The 22,697-nt window shown below is 45.7% G+C and overlaps 1 protein-coding gene across 4 annotated transcripts in view; it reads right to left on the bottom strand.

Annotated features, from left to right (window-relative positions):
* Nucleotides 1-22,697, bottom strand: part of LOC148507581 (E3 SUMO-protein ligase RanBP2-like) — a 90,373-nt gene that overhangs the window by 31,379 nt on the left and 36,297 nt on the right. For all 4 annotated transcript variants that reach the window (XM_088445972.1, XM_088445971.1, XM_088445970.1 and 1 more), the window contains exons 14-19: nucleotides 17,604-17,741; nucleotides 16,510-16,656; nucleotides 14,723-14,905; nucleotides 14,431-14,514; nucleotides 11,887-12,025; nucleotides 2,257-2,351 (exon numbers count right to left, since the gene is read on the bottom strand). In XM_088445972.1, the coding sequence (XP_088302098.1) occupies nucleotides 2,257-2,351; nucleotides 11,887-12,025; nucleotides 14,431-14,514; nucleotides 14,723-14,905; nucleotides 16,510-16,656; nucleotides 17,604-17,741 (786 nt within the window). The remainder of the gene's footprint in view (nucleotides 1-2,256; nucleotides 2,352-11,886; nucleotides 12,026-14,430; nucleotides 14,515-14,722; nucleotides 14,906-16,509; nucleotides 16,657-17,603; nucleotides 17,742-22,697) is intronic.

Here is a 22,697-nt window from a genome sequence, read left to right on the forward strand (position 1 = left end):
TAAAGGGCTAACTGGGTAGGGGCTTCTCACCTTGCAACATGCAAACTCTGCACTGAGTTAGAGAGTACGTCTACCCATGATGGGAGTAACAGGATGTACCTGTATTGCCCGAACCTGTTGTGGCAAGCCCAAAGGGGCATTACGGCCTGCTGCGATAACCCCATAAGGGGAATTACAGCCGGAACTGCTAGGCAGTCCGCAATAGTGGCCAGTACATGAGAAAATGAAGCCATGGGGGGCTCTTATACAGGCGCTGGGTTGTCTGGTGGACCCATCTTGTATCAAATCCTCCTCACTTAAGCCTGCAGCACATATACTGCCATCATGCAAGTTGGGAGCAGATGCCTGCTTGGTACTCTTGCCTTTGCTAGACATAGCTGCAGAGTAATATGGCACACAATATGGCACTGGGTATAATGCAACCACTGAGTATGTAGGATACTAGTTGGAATCCAATATACTGATCCTGTCTTATGCTTGGGAGCTGCAGGAGCACACAGCCCAAATATGGCACAGTGCAACGAACTGTATGTGACAAACCTCACAAACACTTAGTTCTATAGATGTGAGGCACAGGAAAACCCCTGAAGACACCTGTATGTTAGGACAATAGAAAGATAATAAATGGAAAGCTATATGCTGACAGTAGATGAGAGAGAATACGTCACTTACAATGCAGAAATAACCAATAACTGCAAAATGGCACTACAATCAACAACACAGACCCAGTCTGGTAGGCTATAGCTCTCCATATACGTTGACTGCAGGGAGAGAAAATGGTCGCCAGAGACATCAGAGGGGGCGAGGTCGGAGAAGTAGAACAGCTCAGGGAAGCTAGACCTCAGTTGAATGGCGCCCTGAGCTGAGGGGCCGCTTTAACTGGGAAGCTGACCTCCCCTAGCCGATTATTTACCCACAGGGACGCTGGTTCCCGCACCAAATGTACCCTGGTCGTCTAGTGGATCACGGTGGCTGGAGCCTGCGTCCACACGCAGCACCTCCGGTCTGTCCCCTGAGACTGGAGGTATGACTGCTAAAGCGCGGGTCACTGCAAGCGATGACCCCCGCCTTACCTGTCCACCAACGTCTGGCTTGAGGTCTGGGGCCGTCCACGGGGCCGGCTAACAAGGAACCCGGGATACCTGCCAAAATCCCCAGCCTGAACTGGCATTGCGGCGCATGGAGGGGTGACAGAGCGGCAGCGCAGACGTCCTATGGACAGACTGCTGCTGTGTGCTATTAGTAGAAAAAAAGGAAATTAAATCAGAATATAAAAAGCTTTTAGGGCTGCCTGAGCAGACTCCGGACAGGTACCAACGAAGCCGAGATGCCTCTGGCTCAGGGGCAGGGTAAAGGGAGAGTGGCCCAGGGCCCAGTGCATCCTGGAGCTGAAAGCTTTAACTGCGAGGTGCCCGGATTACTAATCCACTACCCAGTGCATCCTAGGAGCTGAAAGCTTTAACTGCGTGGTGCCCAGATTCCTGATCCACCAGCTACACCCCAATGTCTCCCTTTGGAGCCTATGGACCCTGAAGAAGAAAGTGAACAGTTTATGAAGGATAACAAAATTACACAAACAATCCACACAGTTTTGCAATAAACAGTTTTGCCATGTGAAGGAATCATTGACGGATGGGGAGCTCGTGTCTGTGCTAAGAGTTAAGGGGTCCATACACTAGCGGCGGATTGCCGCGATGTTGCAAGCCGGCATCTCAGGATCAGTGAAATCTAACATGTCGGAGTGCACAGATTTGCCGATCACAATGAAAAAATTATTGTGATTTACTAAATCGGTGAAATTTAACATGTATAATTTCCCCGATCCTCTGACGGATCAATGGCCGCTGGTTGGCATTTCCAACAGGCGGATCGAGCAATCCATCGACTAGTGTATGGGGGCTTGAAAGTACTATCACTTTGTCCAGGTGTGTATGAGACTGGAGGCAAATGTTTATTGTTGACCCCTCTGCAATTTACATTTAAACGAGATTCAGATAATTTAATTATTTGCATGTCCCTACAAACAAAATTGGTGTAGATTATATATTCTTTAACAAAAGATAAAACACAGCCAATGAATGGCAAAATTTAAAACTTTCATTCAAGAGGGAGCTGGATTCCAAATTAGGTGGATGTGTTACCAATAAGAGAACAAACGGGCAGGCAGCTGTGGAAAAACTGCTGTTGCCCCCTTAATTAGTGTTAACAGTGGACATATCCTATAGTCTTCTCCAAACATTCTAAAAAATAACATACCTTTGTTGGAGTAACATTGGTCACTGGTCTAAGAAGCTGCTGTGGATTGTATGCCGGTGACTGTGCATAGTAACCAGGATGTGCTGTTGTCGAAACTGAAAACAAAAGAAATACCTTTCAGAAGTATAATTTGGCAAAAAAGCAATATAGTAGTGGAAGGCATTTAACTGCCCTAGTAGTCAGTAGCCATAGTACAGGTTGCGTACTCACATTCTAATAGGGAAATAAGCATTCTAATAGGGAAATAAGAATGATAGTTAGAAATAAAGATACCTTTCAGCTAAGTGAACACATTTGAAATCACATCCACAGGACTACTAATACAGATGTGCTACTTTGTCCATTGGATTGTCTATCACAGACTTGCCACTAGGAAATGTCTCAGACAAAATTTGTTTGACAAAATTTTTTTTAAAAATCAGTTTTACAGTGACACACACTATTAGTCATAAAAATGTGTGCAGAGATTTCACATGTACAGCAAGCAAGGAGATGTGCTATTTTGTGCTGGTTACATATGAGCTTTGCAGTGGTTTAGTTTGGCAAGCTGTAAATTAGACTAAAGTAAATATATTACAGGGGAATTCAATTGTTTTATCATACCCAAAAGGCAATTTACAATTGTTTATGCTAATTGATGCAAGGGTCGCAGGCTCCCATTATTTATCGCTCATGTCACGGGGTTTAGGCACAAAATGGCTAAACCCATGCAATGGGAGCCTAAAAACCCGACTTTTCCTGTATTTCTGCTTGCCACCTCAGGAGGGTGCAAGTACAAATAACGGGCACCCGCAGAACTCGCATCCATTAGCATAAACAACTGAGTAGGTCACTTCAGACAGGAGCTGAGGGCAGCGTGATGCAATTGAACTCCCCCGAAAGAACCTACAAATTCTAGCTATACAATGTAGACTGCATCCTCGAGGCAGACATTTTTAGGTGCAAGTTGCAATTGCGAGTTCGTGTTCTGACTCGATGCTAATGCACTATATCTACATATATCTATATATCTCTCTCTATATATCTCTGTAGATATAAAGCAAGTGTTTTTCATCTAATTAAAGTGTTTCTAGCATTTTGTGGTAATAGAAAATGCTTGTACAGTGATTTTGCAGTGTACAAGTTTAAAAAAAAATGAGTTATGGTAAGAACATACCTTTGTTAACTCTTTCTTCGAAGTCTATAGGGTCCACAGGGAGACCTTGGGGTGTAGGTTGGATCTTTAACACGGGCACCACGTAGTTAAAGCTTTTGATCCCAGGATGCACCGGTCCATCCTTCCTATACCCCGCCCCTGAGCCAGTGGCACCTCAGTTGGTAAGTAGCCAAAGGCCGGCGGAGGATAAAAGAGAAGGAAAACTGGTACACACAAGAATCACACTCTCACAGAAGGAGATGGGAAACCGGTGACCAGAAATATAACCCATATGAAGCCAGGTGCATCAAGGCGGGTGCCCTGTATACCCTATGTACTTTTAAGAAAGAGTTAACAAAGGTAAGTTCTTAGCATAACTCATTTTCTTTTTCAGGGTCCATAGGCTCCACAGGGAGACCTTGGAGATGTCCCAAAGCAGTCCTTTTAAGGGTGGGGACACTCATGCGCTGAGAGGAGAATCCGGCGCCCAAAGGAAAAATCCTGAGACGCTAAGGTATCAAATGCATAGAACCTTTGAAAAAGTCTGAATGGAAGACCACGTGGCCACCTTAAAAAGCTGAACCACCGAGGCACCACGCAAGCTACCCATGAGGGGCCCACAGACCGAGTAGAATTAGCAGTGACAGAAGGAGGAACAGGCAGGCCTGCCTGTGTTTATTGGCTGGCCATCCCTTTTTGTGAAGTCCATAGATCACAAACAAGGAGTCCGATTTCCGAAGGTACAGTCCACAGAAATCCTGAGTGCGCGGACCACATCCAATGAGGCCTCACCAGCAGAGAGGTCTGGTGACTTAAAGGCCGGTACTATAATCTCCTGTTTATATGGAAATGAGAAACCACTTTAGGAATAAACTCAGGGCGAATGTGAAGCAGAACCCTGTCATGGTGAAATATCAGAAAAGGGGGGACGACAGGAGAGCACCCCCAATTCTGACACTCTCCTGGCAGATGCAATAGCCACAAGAAAGTCTTCATTGTGAACCACTTGAGTTCTACAGAATCCAGGGGTTCAAATTGAGGACCCTGGAGTGCACGAAGAACTACTGACAAATCCCACGGAGCCACTGGGGGGACAAAGGGAGGTTGAATCCGGAGGACACCATGGAGGAAGGTGTGGACATCCGGTAGTGGAGCAAGTCTACGCTGAAACCAAATGGATAGAGCAGAGACATGCACTCTCAGTGAAGCAAGGCGAAGTCCAAGGTCCAGTCCAGCTTGAAGGAAGGCCAGGACTCTGGAAATACTAAACACTTGAGGATAGTAGCTTCTGGTACGACGCCATTGGAAATATGTACGCCATACTCTGGTAGATCCGAGCAGAGGCTGGCTTACGCGCTCTGAGCATAGTGCAGACTACAGAGCTAGAAAATCCTTTTGACATCAGGAGGGATGTCTCAAGAACCACGCCATCAAAGACAGACAACTCAGGTCCGGGTAAAGGCAAGGACCTTGAGACAACAGGTCCGGACATTGAGACAGCAGGAGTGTCGTTGGAGAGACTCCGAATATCTGAGTACCATTGACGTCTGGGCCAAGCCCTTATTAAATCCTCCTCACTTAAGCCTGCAGTCCATAACTTGTCTGATAGCAGTATGGGGGCACATGCCTGTTAATACGCCTTTGCTAGACATAGCTTAGTCTTATGCCTGGGTAAGCTGCAGGAGCACACAGCCCAAATATGGCACAGTGCAACAAATGTATGTGACAAAACCTCACAAGTACTTAGTTCTATAAATGTGAGGCACAGAAAAACCCCCGAATACACCTGTATGTTAAGGTAATAGTCCGAGAAAAAAAAAAAAAACACTGGTCCTGACTGATAATTTAATGTACAACTTCCAAGATCATTGCAGCGGTGTAACTTCTTTAATATACCACATATACTCGAGTACAAGCCGAGTTTTTCAGCACATTTTTTGTGCTGAAAAAGCACCCCCTCGGTTTATACTCGAGTGATGCCGGTTCTTCCGCATGGTACGCAGCTGAGTAGCGTACCATGCGGGCCACGGTGCAGACTGTGTCTGTGTCACAACCGCACCGCGTGTTTAGCGCTGACCGGACGGAGTTCAGTCAGCACTACACACTGCCAAACACACAGCCGCCGGAGGCGGCAGCTGTGTGTTTGTTGTAATCAGCAGCCGAAGAGTCTGTCAGACTCTCATCGGCTGCTGCTGCTCCCACTGCGGGAGCCATCTTCCAGCTCCCGCAGTGGGCAATGGGAGAGACGTCATGACGACGTCTCTCCCATAATGCAAAGCGCCCGGAGGAGCGGATAGCAGTGGCGGGACCAGGAGCGGGGTTTCAGGTAAGTTTTTTTTTTTATTAGGACTACTGGGGGCACTACCAGGGGGGATTACTGCTGGGGGCACTACCAGCTGCTGCATTTCCTACCCTAGGCTTATACTCGAGTCAATAAGTTTTCCCAGATTTTTTGGGTAAAATTAGGTACCACGGCTTATATTCGGGTCCACTTATACTCGAGTATATACGGTAGGTCCTATTTACAGTAATGTTCATTACATTAACCAAAACCATTGTCTGACAATACACACCTACAGTACATAGCAGCATGCACCTTAAGTCCCATTATCTGTACATGGTTAACCTACGCAAGTTTAAAACTTAAAACAAATCCTTACGTTTCTATTTTGTTACTAGGTTAGAGTATTATGAGGCCAGTGCTACGCTGCTAGTGAAGGGAGCCAGGAAGTGATTAAGGGCAGTCTGTAAAACAGGATTCAAGTAAATTGCTTCTGCCCCATCTGCTAAAACTATAGTACGTACAGGGGTGTGTGGCATTATGACAACATGTGCCTCTGACATTGAAAAAAGTAAAGCTAAACAAGTTGCAAGTCTAATGCTGGCCACACACTAGACCAACTTTCATCCAACCATCCAACTAGTTGACTGGTTGGAATGAAAATCTGGTAATGTACAGGAGTAAATGATGATCAGCAATTTGCTCCTAAATGCCAGAAAACAGATTAAAATGGCCGTCACACAAGTTTGTTAAATGTTTGATCTAAACAATTTGTTCAAATAACACTTTCTGTCCATTTTCCACTGTTTGGGAGCAAATTGCTGATTGTCATTTGCTTTCATACCTTACCAGATTTTCATTCCAACCAATCGACTAGTTGGCTGGTTGGACAGATAATCTTTAGATGTGTGGCCAGCTTAAGTGAACTGTGGAAGCCAGTCAGAGTTCACTTAACTAGGCCAATGTGTGAACATGAAGCCAAGGTGATGCTGTTCTATTACTCAAAGACAAGCACAGGTGCTACCACTCTCAGTGCACCTCACATGACAACACAGAAGGGAGGAGGATGTGCAACATTTCCAAAGTGTGCACCTCTTCAGCCAGCAGAGCTAGAGACCAGTACTGCCAGGGCAGTAACCAAACCTCTCTCACTTGACCTCACCATGGCTGTCCTGGTATTTAACTAATGGTGCTGCATAAGGGGGTGGCATTGCAATAACCTGTAACCTACACTGGCAGGCACTGCTTTGTTGAGATCTTCTGGGACAATTCTAATCTTGGGAGCTCAATTCCCACCCCACAGATTGACACTGGCTGTAAACAAGGAGAAGCCTACTCTTCAGCAGTGCTGGCTTTACTGATTAGCTCAGGTGTGTGAACGTGAAACAGGAGTGTGAGAGATAAATCATATCAGTGTGGAGCTTTACTGAGAAGGAGAGACAGAGATTGCCACTGACGTGTCCCCTTTTCAGGCCCGGGCAATGAGCTGGACCCAATTTCTTAGCAGGCAATTTTCAGAACTTGGTAGACCACTATATGAGCTGGGTCCAGCACCCCCTAAGCCTCTGTGCCCCATAGCATTGGCACCCCTTGCACCCACAATAGGTATGCCCATGGTTGTGCTTAGGTTAGTGTGGTAACAAGAAAATGGTAATTACAATAGTGCTACAAGTAAAATATAATCTTTAATCCAAAGTAATGGATTTAACCCTGGGTCCATAAAGCTTGAAGATTGCATTTAACATTTAATAAACAGACTGCAATATTCAAAATAGATGCCACTACACATTTTAAAGTAATCGGTCTTAAATAAACAACTTATAAGCAGAATAAAGTCGTACTAGGCAGAGGCATGTAGACACCGTGAATATACTGAGAGGGAGGTATTTTCTACTATAAAAAAAAAAAAAAAAATTCCCAGTCATTACATGACACTTATGCATTTCAAAAGGCCGAGATGACCATTACTATACACGGTGATAGACAGATTCCACACTTAATCAAAACAACTTGTAAACGTAATCATTACATATGTTCATGAAGCCAGCCTCATTAATGGTTGTGGCCAATGACACTAGAACAGTGGTTCCCAAACTTTTCTGAATCACGGCAGCCTAGTGTATCAGCTTTGTTTTCACGGTACCCTTAGGTCTAAAGTGTGCTATTGAGAAATTCAGAAAAAAAGGATTAAGTAAATTATGCTTACCTGTCATCCTTAGGTTCAGTTATGTAGTGATGGACAGGGCTCTACTTTTGTTTGTCCATATATTTTATGTTTTTGACTCTTACATTAACCATAAATAATTTCTTTTGGTGCTGGACCACCAACCTGAGGCACCCCTGCAAGTGTCCTGAGGCACCCCAGGACACTGCACTAGCACTATTAAGTTGAGCGATTGAACTGTAGTTCATAAATAGTTTGCAAAAATGTCTAAAACGACCAGCGATGCGCGTGCCCGCTTGTCGTTTAGACATTTATCATCGATAACGTCAGGTTGAGCATGTTTGCAGATGATTGATGAGCCTGCACTGAACGACTGCTCGTTCAGTGCAGGCTCATCACAGACTGACAAATGACTGCACGATTACAATGTTGTAATCGTGCAGTCGTTTTCATGTCTGCTAATGGATGGGTAAGATCATGGCAAATTGATACATTTCTATATTATAGGAAATAATGAATTAACTTGATGTTACATTTGGTTAACTATCAGAAGTCCAAAATTGTTATATTTTTATAATCATTTTATCAACTTGTCAGCAAGCGCTGCTAATTCCTTAAAATACGCATATAATATGAGATATGGTAAAACCTACCTTTGTTATCTCTATTTCTACGAAGTCCATAGGGTATCCACAGGATACCTTGGGGTATAGGTGATGACATCAGGCATCGGACACCATAGAGTTAAGTTTTCAGCCTCCCAGGATGCACTAGGGTCCCCCTCCTATACTCCACCCCCGAGCCAAGGCATCTCAGTTACGTACCAAGCCATAGGCCGGAGGAGGAGAAGGAAGAGAGAGAAGAAAGATCTGGACACACACAAGAATCACATTCTCACCAGAGGGAGACTGAAAAAAACGGTGACCAGAGTAAAGCCCATCTGCAGCACAGGTGCGACAGGGCAGGAGTCCTGTGGAACCCTATGGACTTCGTAGATTTAGAGATAACAAAGGTAAGTTCTAACCATATCTCATATTTTCTACATCAGGGTCCATAGGGTATCCACAGGATACCTTGGGGATGTCCCAAAGCAGTATCCTTTAAGGGTGGAGACGCTCCTGTGCTGAAAGGAGAATCCGCCGCCCGAAGGAAGCATCCTGAGAGGCAAAGGTGTCACAAAGGTGTGGACAGAGGACCACGTGGCAGCCTTGCAGATCTGGACTGCAGAGGCACCGCGTTGAGCTGCCCACGAAGGCCCCACAGACCTAGTGGAATGAGCCCTCACAAGGATGGAGCCGGAAGTCCTTCATGAAGATAAGCTTCTGAAATTGCCATACGAATCCAACCTACAAAAGTTTGCTTTGAAGCAGGTCAACCCTTTTTACGGAAGCCATAGAGGACAAACAAGGCGTCCGACTTCCTAAACAAAGAAGTGCGGTCAACATAAATCCTTAAGGCCCGCACGACGTCCAAAGTGGCCTCACCCACTGAAAGATCAGGTTAGTTAAAAGCCAGCACAACGATTTCCTCGCAGCACCGCCCTGTTCCTATGAAAAATCAGGAAAGGGGGTCTACAGGAGAGAGCCCCTAAGTCAGAAACACGTCTGGCCGAAGCAATAGCCAAAAGAAATATTGTTTTAGCTGTTAGCCATTTAAGGTCCACTGAGCCCAGTGGTTCAAACGGCGGTCCTTGGAGAGCCCTCAGGACCACAGCTAAATCCCAAGGCGCCACCGGTGGAACAAACGGTGGCTGAATTCGAAGAACACCTTGCATAAAGGTGCGCACATCAGGAATCGCAGCAATCCTACGATGGGACCAGACTGACAGGGCAGACACCTGCACCTTCAGAGAAGCAAGGCGAAGCCCATGGTCTAGCCCCGCCTGTAGGAAAGCTAACACTCTAGACAGACGGACCTCCCGAGGGGCATAACCTCTCAGTCGACACCACTGGAAGAACGTATGCCACACACGATGGTATATCCTTGCAGAAGATGGTTTCCGAGCTCTTGGCATAGTTTGCACCACAGAGCTGGAAAACCCCCTGGACCTGGCGACAGCACCACGAGTGTTCACCAAGGTCATGGCGGCTTACCTGCAGCTGTGGGAAGTCAGCATGTTGCCGAACCTAGACGACCTTCTGTTGGTGGCAGGATCTCCAGAGCTCCTTCTACGCCACTTGGACCTGACGATTACAGTACTGCAACGTCACGGCTGGTTAATAAACTGGCAAAAGTCCACCCTGATCCCGTCTCAGAGGATTCTGCACCTCGGAGCCTTATTGGACTCCAGACAGCAGAGGATCTTTGTGACGGGGGAAAAGATCTCTGCCTTACAGTTGAGGGTGCGCAGTTGTCTGCAGAGTCGCCGAGTGTCCTCTACGGCTTCCGTAAAAAGGGTTGGTCTGCTTAAAAGCAAACTTTGGCAGGTTGGATTCGTATGGCAATTTCAGAAGCTTATCTTCATGAAGGCCTTCCGCTTATGTGGCCGCAACACAGACTCCCCTTGTAACACGTCCGACAAATGCTGTACCGAATTTGTCAGTGAATTAACCCACGCAGGCTCCTGTGAAACGTGGGGAGGGGAAATAGGGAGACTGTGGGGTACCATCAGTTGTCTCGGGAACCCCTGCATGGGTGACGACACCACTGACTGCTGGGAATAATCCTATCTGGGAAAACGCAGGTGGCGGAGCTAACTGGCCCACTAGGGTTGTAAGCACTTTAGCGAAACAAGCCCAGGGAGGTTCCCGTACCGGAGCCGTGACAGTAATTGGCCGCGCCAATAAATAACACTGCCGATATAGCCCCTCCGCGTTACCCTCCCCCTCCGCTATTGGTACATTGCACTTAGTACACATAAGCAGGAGAGGAAATTCACTCTCAGACATGACGGTAAGTATGTGACCCCTCTCACTGATACTCGTTAGTATAGTGGGAGAACCACCCTGCAATCACTGCACCGCAAGGGCTTTAGCAGAGGAAGAGCAGGGACAGTAAAATGGCTGACAGAAAGTGAAAGTACAGGCAGCAGACGCTACCAGAAGTCACATACAATGCAGAAGAAATCAATCCCTGCACTATCAGCGATGTTCCTCAACTACGCAGACAGAGCCTGGTAGGACACAGCGCAGCATACACAGACCTGTTTCAACGGAGGAGAGGTATGCCAGGGGACCCAGACCGCGATGCCACCGTCAGCAGCTCCAGCAGCGTTCACCATACCAAGATGGCCACCGAGGAGCAGAGAGGAGGCCGGCCTGGGGGAGGAGCGCTGCCACAGGGTCAATCGGCAGTGCAGAGAGGGCTGTGTGGAGCGCGGGAGGCGCCGGCTGTGTACAGGGAAGGTGCGCTACCCTGGCATGCAATTAACCCCTGGGACGCCGCAGCGCTTGCCGCTCAACTGCGGCCCGCTGTCCCAGGGAGCTAGTGGAAGCGCAGGTTAGTTACCTGGCTCCACGCTGAAGCCAGTCCCCAGGGAGCCCCCTGCCTGGTGACTGTGGACCATGTGCTCAGGGGGGACCCACCGTGGGACCCCCGCTGCTTACCTGCTGCCCCTTGAATCCAGCCATGATCCGAAACATCTGGGATCACCGCTAGCAGTGACCCCAGATGCTTACCAGCATCCCCGGATCAGTACCAGCGTTCTGGTACCGGCGGGGTGTAGAGGAGACAGCATGGACGTCAGTAGTGACTGTCCATGCTGTACTTCCAAATGTGCAGCCACAGCTGCTTTGAAGAAAACTTCAGGGGCTATCCTTAGCCCCCCTCTAAACAGATGCTCAGACTCCAAGCCGGGCACCAACGAAACTGAGATGCCTTGGCTCGGGGGCGGGGTATAGGAGGGTGACCCTAGTGCATCCTGGGAGGCTGAAAACTTAACTCTATGGTGCCCGATGCCTGACGTCATCACCTATACCCCAAGGTTTCCTGTGGATACCCTATGGACCCTGATGTAGAAATCTAGAGATTCTCAAAATAAAAATATCTTTACACATAAACAGCAAGCATTACCAGCTTAATTGGTCAAAAAAATTAGAATTGCATCCACACCTGTCAGTGGGACATCATAATAGCTCTGGGCTAAATGGTATCCATCTGTAGCGGTATCAGAACTAAATCCTTCAGCAGCCCAACGCTGTGATGTTACATTAGTGGCTGTACCATTCATTCTTAGCTCCTGGACTTCTTTCTGTAAAATTAAAAATTTGAGTGTTACATGCATTCTTTGTCTGCAAAGTATTCAGGATGGCTAGCCTTGTTTAAGATTACTTTATGTAGACAGTATACATTATAATTGTACATTGTACTTCAACAATGAGCCTATGGTGATCAAGTAGGACCAGTGGTCAGTAAAAGCCAGTTCTGTCACATTGAGAGTGTGTGGGGGGATGGAGTAAGCCTGAATGAGATGTGGGATGCATAAAGGCGGTGTTAAGAGTACTTGTTGGATTGAGGGTATGTGTGACACATTTGGGGAGTATCTTGTTGCAAATAAGGGGGGGTGTGGGTCAAAGGCACAAATTTCATAAGCCATGTGTTCCATTAACACGGGTTACACAAAGTAAAAAAAACAACCTTGGCCGTAAACTTTTCCGATTCAATTCGAATATAGCGCTGACTTAATTTGAGTCTCCAATCGGAGTTACCTTGGACTTTAGTTTGCAACTCTTGAGTAGGTGCAAAGTAGATGAAAACCCCTAATTTAAAATAAAAATATTGTTAAGACTTGGTTCAGAGCCTCTTGTACATCTCCGCCTCCCGAACTGTCCGCTTGCCCTGAAAAGTGTGACTTCCGGTGACTGCTCCCAAGCCACGGAGGCTGCAGTCTGGATAGAAGAGCCCAATCCTAGACCAGGAATGAGAGATCTTTGTTGAGGGGAGATAACTGGAGCCACAACGAAAGTGGCGGACCTGTCTGGACAGAGCCATCGTCTGGGATTTGAGATGGAGGGCTGAGCAGTTCCACCTTTGTAGAAGCTCCAATTGCTGCAGCCTGGACAGGAATTGTGCATATTCCACCATGTCGAAGGTGGAGACCAGTTTTTCCAGAACTCGTATACAGACGTGTATCGAGACCTTGCGCTGGTGGAGAAACAGTTTGATGAAGGACAGAAGGGATGTTAGCTTGTTCCTGGGAAGGAAAACCCTTTGCACTCTGGAGTTCAAGAAATTGCCCAAATAGAGCATTTCCTGAGAGAGTCAGGGTGGACTTGCACCAACTGATCCTGTGACTGCAGCAAGTCAAGGATGAGTCAGAGGTGTTCCTGAAGCGTGTCCAGAGACTGGACTAACAGGAGAAGGTCATCTAAGTACGTAATCCTGAACCTGGGAACCCTGAGAAACAGGTTGAGAGTCTTCAGGTTGAGGAAGGGACGAAAGGAACTATCTGGCTTCTGAACAAGGAACAGATTTGGGCAAAAACCTGTCCTCCTCAGGGGAAAAGAAACTGGGACTATCACATCGGAGGGCAAAAGGGTTTTGACGGAGGTCCGGAGGGCAGTTGCCTTGCTGACAGGCCGGTAATGCAGTGGAAAAAACTGAATTGGGTGGCATTCCTGAATGGTCATGGAGTACCCTAGGGATACAATGCCCCTTATCCAGGAAGCTGATGTTTCCAGCCATACATCGGCAAAGCACAGAAGACTGCTGCCCACCCTGGGAGGTCCCAGGTGGGGACCTGCCCCATCATGCCGCCAGTTTATCGCCTGATTTAGGAGCTTGGCAGCGACCTGACAAGGTCTGACTGCTTCTGGGCTTTTGGGGGAGGCACTCTGAACTCTGCTAGTATCCACTATGGAGGGGATCCAAAAACAAAAAAAATATGATTTCCCGAGCCTCAGGTGGGGTATGGAGGAGGAGGAGGAGCCTGTGCTGCTCCCAAAGTAGTTAACTCTTTGGTGCCCAGAATCCTGCTGCTCCACCTATACCCAACAAGTCCCAGTGTCCTCCAGTAGATGATAGAAAGAATTAGACAGGATAACCAACTTCAACACTATTACAACCAAAGAGATTTTCATTTGTCAACAGCAAAAGTCATTAGTGGATAATGAATAGTCAGTCATTACAGACACAAATTGAGCAGGAAATCCTGAAAAGTTGTTATACGTATCTTGACAGAGGAAAGCCATAAGATGAACAGATAAACCTATTAGTTGATTCCTCATACAGAGACCCATCTCCAGAACCAGTTGCATACTCAGCTGGAGCAGAGACACACTGTTCACATTCTATCCCTCAAGAAAAAAAGTAAAAAAAAAAAAAAAAGACAGATCCAGGAGGAGCCAGACAATTTTGGCACTTGATTGGCTCCACTTAACAGTGCAGAGGTGTCCAACATGATTCGGGGAGAGGGAAAGTATATATTTACTCTGTCTTATTCACAACATTGTTACATGAAAGAACCAGTCAAAAACTGCAAACTGAAAAAGCAGAATCATAAACGGAAATAATTTATTGCAGGACGAGTACGCAGAGCAGCAGTAGGTCCTTATGGCAACAGTAACTTGCCTGCTCTAAACACACAGGTGACTCACAAACTAACATGTGTGAATAATAACCACATAAATATGAACTTATCTTTTAATACGCACATACCTTCAAGGCTTCAACTTGTTGAACAAGTTGTTCAATTAACAATTTCTGATCTTCAGCCCAGGGTGGTGGTGTCTTTGATGAAAACTAAGAAAACACAAGAAAAATTAGAAGTTTCTTCACCAACCTACTTCACAATTGGAGTGCTCATGTTAATTCCACTGTTATATTACAGTTTGGCAGTATGGCTGAGATTGCCCAGATCTCTCTCTATTATGCATCGATTTATCAAAGTGTTAGCCTTTCCAAAGGTGAAAACCATGGGATCACTGCAGTTTCACAGGCTAAAGCGTACCTTTGGAGTTTTGCCAGGCGATATAGAGAACTTTGATAGAGAGGGAGTAGAGTGTTTTATAGCAGATGATGACATGAAGGATTGTACATCTCTGACATGTGGGCTATGCTCTTCACAAACTTCACCAAGAGTTTGCCTCACATCATCCAGCATCTCTTCGACAGATTCAACAGGCACAGGCAGCTGCAATTAAACAATAGTTCTGTGATGATGACTAAATGAACCACAGTGTTCTTCATAACATCTTAAAAATACAAAAGGAAAAAAGGAAATATTCATGTTGATCTCATTTGGGGGACACTGCTAACTTTGTATTTGCTCCAACAGTCCATATGGCAAATGGCTATAGCTCCCAATTCCCCATCCTGATACATGTGGTAACAGTGCACAGAGACAGAATGTAGACATCTAGGGGTCAATCCTATTCGGTGCAAATTGCGGGATGCGAGGTGCGATTTTCACTTCGAATTCGCATAGTGAATTAATTTTGCAATCCAATTAGCAACTCGCACAGGTCAGACTGAATTCGCAACTTTCCACTCGCACCTCCCTGAGGGTGAGAGATGGAAAGGAAAATCTTTATTTTAAGGTTAAAATGTGGGACACTGTGCTGAATCACTTGAACATCTCCCCTAATGACCAATTAGGCAATTGGAAGTTTCTAATTAGCTTATTTAGTCCAATAATTACATGTCATTTTTTTCAGGTTAAACAGAAAAAAAAAAAATCCTCAAATTACCCCAAAATCAACTTTTTCGTTAGTTTAGGCACCCCAAAGTTAATTACAATAATTTTTTAGTTGAAAAATTATTGTTTTTATAATTTTTTTTTAATTTTTCAAGGTGCCCTTAAAGTACCCCAAAATCACCCTTTTTCCTACTTTTAATGCATTTTTCGTTTAATTCGTTTGAGATTAAACGAAAAGTTTTTTAGATTTTTCTTGCATAAAAAAAAAAAAAAAAAAAAAAAAAAAAAAGCGCACAAATCAGCCATTTGACACCATTTAAAAACCTACAGTAACTTCCTAATGGCCACAGCCTTCTATACAGTCCTGCTAACGAAATTATCCATTTTGGGGGTTCCAGGATGGTCTCCCCACATTTTCATGCATTTCTCGCAAATCTCATTTGGCAGTCAATTCGTACCCCTCCGCTGCGAGTAGTACGAATAGGCATTTTTTATTGGATTGGAGAATTCTTGGGAGTGCGCTTTGCGGCGATGTGTGCGAGTTTAAAGAAACAAACTCGCTACTTGCAATTTGCACCTAATTGGATCGAGCCCCTAGTTTAAAGATGCCCATACACGGGACGATTTTTTACACGATATGGCCAGTTACGACAGGTTGGACAGACCAATCTTGTGAAAATAGGTATATTTTGTGTGTTCTGCGACCCCGATGCGCGTCCCCGCCGTCTAGTTGGATCGCAGGTCAGATGGTTTTGCAGAGAGATCCCAACCGTTCGTGTACGATGTGACACACTTCTATGCATCTTATCCTATCATCGGAACGATCAATCTTACTCCATTTGACCACATCTTATGAAAAATTTCAAGGGAAGACTTCCAAGGGCAATCGTACAACTCATCTTACCAACTTTGAATCTTACCGTGTATGGGGGCCTTAAGTGTTATCACAAAAGAAAGTGCACTTTGCCTCTTTAGATAATCTGCCTACTGGTAATTCAGACAGCTATATGACAGCAACTCAGGTAAATATTTGAGGTTAAAAAGCAAAATGCCTTTAACAGACTAAAAAATACAGTAAACTAAAACACAAATCATGTTACCTTTTCTGCCATTGAAGGATCTGCTGAGACTTCGCCAAGAATCTTAACCAGATAGGATTTACATTTCTGAATACAGTTTTGAAATTCCTCCTGCTCTTCTGAGGATAGAATATCATTCTCAATATCTTCTCCTTTCTGCCGGTATACCTATGGATAGTTACATACCAATAGTGATGTATTTTAAAACGTATGTATAAATTGAGCTAATGATGTTTTGTGCTGAAGAGAAAACCTTATTTAGCATCTATAAAGCTGGGGTAGATCATCTAATTCTCCCCACCCCAACATTGAGACCTGGCCAGACACATTAGTACAAATCTATAGTAGTAGGCTACAGCATTTTAGTTTACAAAATTACACACTACCAATCATAAGATATGCAGGGGAAGGAGACGACTTACTGTAAGGTGGATTTATACTTTAAATTTAAAAAGGGGCAAAAACTTAGGCAATAACGTACACCACCGAGTACAAAGCGCAAATATAATTACTTATTCACTATACAGGTAATACTATCTTGAACCACCTCTGAGACCTCCTATATCACTCTGTATGGTATCAGCAAGAATCATGCAACTCATGTTTAAAACTTGCTATCATATGTACTTCTTTCATTGGGGGTTTCGTGCTCACTCAATGCAGCAATCACAAAATAAAAAAATTTTGTGCTGGGGAAAATGTTATGTTTTTCTTCCCTGTTATGATGGAAAGAAAGACTTAAACATACATAGGAGAAACACTTGCCTGTTCTAATGACAACATAGTGGTGTCAGCAATGCATTGAAACCTGCATTTCCATTGCTGAATGTGGAAGAAACGCTGCGCGGGGACAAGACCTGCTGGCCAAAACTTGCATGTCTGTGCCTCACAATCTAAGTGTGAATCCCTACAAGTCAAAGAAAACACCCTAAAAAGGCTCTGATCACAAGCAAGTTTCAACATCTCCTACTGTTTGCCTGAAGTGAACATTGATTCTCTGACTTTAGCCAGGCAGTGGGAGAATTAAAAAATACGGTTCAAGGGGTAATAGCGAGTTAAAGTGGAGCACAACTTGTGCAGTATATTTAACAAGTAGTACGTAAATAACCACACACCACAGCAAGACTCCAATAGGAAGCAACACTCTTAATGGCTTCCAGAGCTAGAATGGCATCATCTGTTTTTCCTTCAATGAGATCCATTTTTGCAAATGCAATTCCAGCCTCATCTTCCAAGTCTCTTACTTCAGATAACTAGGGAAAAATAAAAAACACCTGTTAACATGTAACTGTGGGTCATTTAATATTATACCACTCTGTATTACTATATTTGCCCCTTCAACTTTACATGGAAGCCTTTTTTTTTTTTATACTACCTATAATCTACAGCACCAGGTGTATGCAGCTCAGGATCAGTGAGTTACAATCCCAAACTTAAGCTGCTGTAAAACTACACAGCATTTTCTGACAGTTGCTGTTATTGCACACTAAAACTGTGACTGAGCATGCTCAATGGGTACTTCCACTGAGCTCTGGACGTTGCCCACACCTGCTCTAAATCAAGTCACGTAGGATGACAAAAAAATAAAAATAAACTTCTTGCAATAACAAGCAGCAGCCAGCAAAGGCTAAATGGCTGAACTGTAGTGAAAGTTGCTTAGGAGAGGAATAATTCAGCCATGCGCAAAGTTACAGAAAAAGGGAATTTTTGTCCTTACCTCTAAAATCCTTTTCTTGGTCTCCATGGTGATCACGGGAATCACACTAGGTATAGGGTGCTGAGGAGGACCGAGAAGATGAACCGGTAACTATGCAGGAAAACCTTGTCATGGAAGGTGCCCTGTCCCACATGGGAGTCAGAGAAAAGGATTTTACAGGTAAGGACAAAAATCCCCTCCTTTTTTTTGCATCATGGGGGACACTGGTATCACTTTGGGACATCCCAAAGCTGTCCCCTTAAGGGCGGGGGACCCTCCTGTGTTGCGTGAAGAAGCCTACATCCGAAGTGGCGAAGGTGTCAAAAGCATAGAACTTAATAAAAAGGTATGGGCAGAAGACCATGTGGCCACCTTACAAAGCTCTTCAGCAGAGGCACCACATCGAGCTGCCCAAGAATTACTAACAGCTCTGGTGGAATAGCTTGCACTGAAGTCAGTGGAATAAGATACGCTAAAGTGTAGGCCTCGCAGACAGTCAACCAAAGCCAAAAAAAGTTGGTTTGCAAGCTGGTGAGCCCCGCTTATAAAAGTCATACAAAAAGGGAATTGGAACTGCACAAATCCTTCGTTCTGTCAACATAAATATGGTGGGCCCTCATTGCAAAAAATTAGGCCTGTTCCCCCATAGAATCCTATGCACAAAAGGCAGGAACCACAATTTCTTGTTTATGTGAAAAAGAGATACGACCTTAGGAAGGTAACGAAGGCGTGTGCGAAGGACTGCCCGATCCTGATGGAAAATCAGGAAGGGAGAGCGGCAGGTCAAAAATCAAAAACACGGGCCACTGCAATGACTAGGAGGAAAATTGTCTTCCACGTAAGCCACAGAAAGATCTACCGAACCCAAGGGCTCAAAGGGGCATCCTGGAGGGCCCGGAGCACCAAGGATAAGTCACAAGGAGCCATAGGATGAACAAACGGAGGCTGGAGATTTAACACACCCTGGATAAAAAAAATTTGTACATCCGGCGACAACGCCACATTACATTGAAAGAGGACCGAAAGGGATGAAATCTGAACTTGAGTGATGAAAGATGAAGGCCTGTTAGAATGAGGACTTTCGACAAGCGGAGAGAGCGTGGATTAAATCCCAGAGCCGAGCACCAGACAAAGTAAGTCTTCTGGACTATAACTGATGCGAGCAGAGGAAGGTTTCCTGGCGCTAAGCAGGGTCTTTATGAAGGCAGAGGAAAAAACCATAGCTCTTAAGATCGAAGTCTCAAGAGCCAGCCTGTCAAAGCCAGAAGAGTTGGATCTGGGTGGAAGCACGGACGCTGAGACAGAAAGTTGAGTCAGAGAAGAAGCACTCATGGAGTGTTGATGGACAGATCGAGAAAGGCAGCGTACAAAGCTCTGCATAGCCAATCTGGAGCTATGAGAATCGCTGTGCCACCCTACAACTTCTATTTCCAAAGAACCCACGCAATCACGGAAATTGGAAGAAATATGTAAATGAGAGGCAATGACCACCTGACTGTGAAAGCATCCACCAGAAAGGCTCCCAGTCCCCTGGTCTGGGAACAGTACTTTGGCAGCTTGTGGTTGTGACGGGAGGCCATCATCTTGACATCCGGTCGGCCCCAGTGACGTAACAATGTTTGGAAGACCTCAGGATGGAGAGCATGCTCGCCGGCGTGAACGTCCTTGCGGCTGAGAAGATCTACATCCCAATTTTGGACTCCTGGAATGTACAGCACCGACAGAGCCGGAAAGCAACACACTACCCACTGAAAAATCTGTTGCACCTCCTTCGTGACACTCTGACTGCGGGTGCCACCTTGACGGCTTATGTATGTGACCGTGGTAGTGTTGTCAATTGCACCTTGACAGGCTTGTGCAGGAGAAGGAGCCTTGCCTGACAAAGCCTTGTAGACTGCCCAAATCTTCAAGTTATTGATGGCAAGAAGGCTTTCCTGATCCGTCCACCGCCCCTGAAAGGTTTGATTACAAGGCATCGCATCCCAGCCACAAAGACTAGCATCAGTGGTGAAGAGGACCCAGTCCTGAATCCAGAAAGAGCGGCCTTTGTCCAAATGAGAGCGGTGACGTACCTCCTCTGATAGAATTATCCTTGGGAGATCGGAGGTGTAGACGTGACTTGTTCCATCTGGCTAGAATCTCCAACTGCAGAGAGCGGGAGGGAAACAGAGCATATTTCACCATTTCAAAAGTGGAGACTAGAGTGCCCAGGACGTGACGCTCAACAGCTGCTACTGCTATAGGAGGGCCCGAACTTTGGCTTGCAAGGTCAAGAGTTTGTCGAATGGGATAAATATTCTACGAACCAAGGTATTCATTAAGGCACAATCCTCTGCAATTGAGTCAGAGGGTTTCCGGTGATTGCTGAGCCATCCATGAGTTTGGAGAATATTCACAGCAAGACAAAGGTGGCCCTGAACTTCCGGGGTTTGAGCCAGAATAAGCAAGTCGTCCAGACAGGGTAGTATGCAAACTCCCTTGCGTCTGATGCTGCCATGACCTTTGTGAAAACACGAGGAGCTGTTGAAAGCACAATAGGCAAAGTCTGAAATTGGAAATGTTGCTCCCTTACCGCGAACCTGAGAAAGCTTTGTATGTGTAAGTACGTGTGCTGAATGTTAAATTACGCCATGAAGTCTCCTAGTTCCAAGGCAAGAATTACAGAATGTAAAGATTCCATATGGAACCGGAGAACATGGAGACCTGTTCAGCGATTCAGGCTGAGTATGGGACAAAACGATCAATACAACTTCAGGACCAGGAAACTTTTGGCATAAAACCCGGCACCTCTCTGGGACGGAGGATCGGGACCAATCACCTAGGACGCCAGAAGGGAGCTGATGGACATCTGTAGCGCTTCTGCTTTATCCACTGTCAGACCTGTGGAGAAAAATTGGACTGGAGGATATTCCCTGAAAGTGATGGCATAACCCTGGGACACTACTCCTCTTACCCAGGCTTCAGATGTCGTCGCCATCCAGAAATCTGAGAAAAGCAAAGGACGGACTCCCACACTGAGAGCCCCCAGGTGGAGGCCTGCCCAGTCATGCAGCAGGTTTGGCTACTGGCTTGGGAGGGTGGTAGTTTGGGCCAGGCTTACTTACCTCTGGACTTGGAGGTCTTTACAGTTGAACCCTGAGGTCTAGCTAACCTTTGGTCTTATCCTGTGGACGAAAGGAACAAAAATTAGAGGCCCAAGACCTGGCAGCCACAGAAGGAAGGAAATCAGACTTAGATGCTGCAACCGTAGCAAAAATCTTGTTGAGCTCTGGCCCAAACAGCATGTCCCCTGAGAAGGGAAGAGCTTCCAGAGTCTGGAGAACTCATCTGCTCGCCAACTGCGGAGCCAGAGGGCTCTCAGAGATGCTACAGCCGATGCCAATATCTTAGAAGCAAGGATACTTGAGTCAACGGGCAGCCTCACCAAAATAAGTACTGGCCTTTTTGACATTGATAGCAACTCCCTTCTTTGAACCTCCGACAGAAGACCATCCTCCAAGGAATCCACCCAGCATCCCAAGTGCTTGGCAACCCAAGCAGAGACCGGGCCTGGACGGACAATTGTGCCCACATTTGAGTAGATGGGAAGCTAGAAAATTTTCTTAAAATGTAAGGATCCTTGAGGGAGGCTGTATTTGGGATAGGAAGGGTAGAATTTATGACCAAAATGAGCCATGTGTGTATCCACTGGGGGAAGAGATTTCCACTTAACCCTGTAAGCCGCTGGGAGGGGAAAAAAAGTGGAAATGCGTTTAGAAATCAAGAAGCGCTTACAGGGGTGAGCCCAATCCTCTGTTAGGACGTCCTCTGAGAAGAGAAAGGAAACTGACCTGCTTATTTCTTTTGGTGCTTAAATACAAGGGAATTGAACTTAGAAATTTGGTCTGTGTCCTTAATCAAAACTGCAGTTTTCACTGCCTTTATGAGGGCTTCAACATCCACCTGCGGTTAAGTTCTCCTGCATAGAGGAGGTCTCCATATCTGAATTAACATGAACTTTATCCTCCAGGTCTGAGGAAATCGGAGTCCAAGTCATAGTTGGAAGGGGGGTCCTTGTCTAGTATCTGTTGAAAAGAAGCAGACACCTGCACCAGGCCCTGAACAGACTGAGAAATGGTCTGAACCCTCGGCAGTTCGGTGTTAGCTGGCGGAACATTGGTAACTTGATCCACTCCTGTAGCAAAACTAGTAAGGAGTGCAGGTCTAGGGGTTGCAAGCAGATTAACCAGCTGGAAAATTACCTGTGACAGTGTAGTAGCCCATGCCAGCTCCTGGGCGGAAATAGCAGGTGTTGGATCATCAGGCTGAGATCCAGAGAAACATTGGGTACATAAACCATCATTGTGAGGAGAGAGAACTACAGAACAGTTCCTGCAAGTGCGCACACACAGCAGCGCCCCTGTCCCTTGGCACCATAATTGCATGACCCTTGGAAGACATGGCAATGTATTCCAGGTGTCTTCCCACACAAGTTTTTAGTGTGAACAGTTGTGTAATAAGGGGTAGAGCACTA

The sequence above is a fragment of the Taudactylus pleione genome, unplaced genomic scaffold (assembly GCF_031769625.1).
Source record: "Taudactylus pleione unplaced genomic scaffold, aTauple2 ptg000391l, whole genome shotgun sequence".
NCBI classification, from domain to species: Eukaryota; Metazoa; Chordata; class Amphibia; order Anura; family Myobatrachidae; genus Taudactylus; species Taudactylus pleione.